The following is a 1,979-nucleotide window of genomic DNA, read 5'->3' as shown; positions in this document are numbered from 1 at the left end:
CATGGCCTCAAGTGGTAGTGAAGGCTACTCATTGCAGGGTATTTCTTATCGCCCTCCTGTCCCCAGTTCTGCATCTCTTCATGGTACACACATCCTTCCACTTCTCTTTCTTCTCCATCTCTCTACCACTTACTTGCTCATGATAGTGGTGCCTGCCTGCCCAGGAGAATGCGTCTTGTGTCTGCCTGCCGGCAGCACACAGTGGGTGGGTGTCTCTCAAAGGATATTTTTTTATGGGTCATAACTTACTTAGCTCTCTCTCTTTCAGTCTGGGAGGAGCAGAGTTTGGTTGTGTGGTATGAATGTTATGTTTGTTTGTTCATTGTTTTGGTTGAAATTCATCATAAAAAGCTGAAAACTTATTTTACAATAAAAGAGAAAATTAAAGTCAACTTTCTAGGGAAAAAAGGAGTTGAAAATAGTATTATGAGAAAAAGAACTCGGAAATGTCAGGAAGTGTAAGAATATTCAATGGCTCTTATAGACTCTATTAAAAGAGGAAACCTCTTGGATTTTGTTGAAGCACATACTTGCACAAGATAAAACTTTTCTGCTTGGTGTGTATTTTGGGACTAGAACAGGGATTTCTGAGAAATATTTTCTTATTTATTTAAAGAGGTGAATATGATTTTATTAATCTATTCTTCTACCTATTTCTAATACCTCTCACTGGCCCAGGTACCATATTTTCAAAAACCCTATTCAGTTGCTGTGGGAACATTAATTCAAAGTAATGAATGGCTGTGAATACAGCATCTTAAAAACATAAAACCATCTTAATATTCTCCTTTTTCATCCACTGAGGCCAAAGTTTACCCATGAGTGAGAGAGAGAAAGTAATCATTCAGATAACCTAGTTACATGTTTGATGCTGTTGATACTCTTTCCTCTTAAAGTAGAGTCCACTTGTCCACTCTCAGCCCTAGGGCTAGCCTTAATAATGCATTTGTAATCTACAAATGTTGCAGAATTGGCTTTGTCTGGCATCTAAGGATACATCAGGGAGAATTCTAATTGGTGTGTCCTCAGATCTAAGGCTTTGTGGTGGTATTCATTTCTCATTCATCCATCTGGCTAAATGGATGAAGGATGAGGTGGCTACCGCCACAGCAGCTGGAAAAGAAGTTATACTAGCTGGAATTAGTGAAAAAATTAGGAGCATACTTACTTCTTACTTTGACCAATTTTTGGTGTCGTTAACAAATGTGGGATAAAAGCTCCCTACTTTGGGGGATTTGCCAATCATTGCTCTTGACTTGCTAAATTCTGGATAAGAGTTTGATGAAGGCTCTATCATTTTTAATCAGCTGAAGTCTGTTATCACCTAAAAGACAGAAGAGAAGACCATCTTCTCTCTCAACGCCATAGCAAATGCAGAGAGCATGAGCACTCTGATGATATTGATGCTGATGTGCTGCAGAATTATCAGGAATACAATCTGGCCAACATCATCTACTACTCCCTGAAGGGGTCCACCACCAGTGAGCAGAGTGCCAGGATGATGGCCATGGGCAACGCCAGCAAGAACGCTTCTGCTATGATTGACAAATTAACCTCGATGTTTGAATGCACGTGTCAGGCTGTCATCATGAAGGACATGGTTGAATTCATCTCTGGGGCAGCTGCTCTGGATGAATGAAAATCAAGATGCAGCCTCAGACAAGAGGAAAAGAAGGAAAACAGCAAGCTGATATTAAGTGGTCACTGTCTTTGGCATAAGAAACCTTATCCCCTGAATTACAAAGACAGCAAGATATTTGTAAATTATCTTACAATAAACAAATTGAGAAAAAAAATAGCCTAAAAACTCATCCTTACTGTGCCATTTAAAAAATTCTTATCCAGTAGTACAATCCTATTGATTTTTTTAATCATCCAGCTTGTTGTGTTGTTGTTTTCCTCATCTTTTTTTAATTATGTAGCAATGGATGCCTGCTATATCATGTAATTTTAGACAAGAAAAATATGAGTAAATATTT

At 38.5% G+C, this 1,979-nt stretch overlaps 1 protein-coding gene across 1 annotated transcript; it reads left to right on the top strand.

Moving 5' to 3' along the window:
- Nucleotides 1-959: 959 nt before the first annotated feature.
- On the top strand, nt 960-1,639 carry Atp5f1c (ATP synthase F1 subunit gamma). The gene is given in 2 exon segments (XM_055593750.1): nt 960-1,389; nt 1,392-1,639. Coding segments are annotated over 2 exon segments (678 nt in total).
- The last annotated feature ends 340 nt before the right edge of the window (nt 1,640-1,979 follow it).

Source organism: Psammomys obesus, unplaced genomic scaffold (assembly GCF_907164565.1).
Source record: "Psammomys obesus unplaced genomic scaffold, mPsaObe1.curated_primary_1811, whole genome shotgun sequence".
Lineage (NCBI taxonomy): Eukaryota > Metazoa > Chordata > Mammalia > Rodentia > Muridae > Psammomys > Psammomys obesus.
Note: the sequence above shows the minus strand (reverse complement) of the source record. Positions and strands in the feature narration are given on the sequence as shown.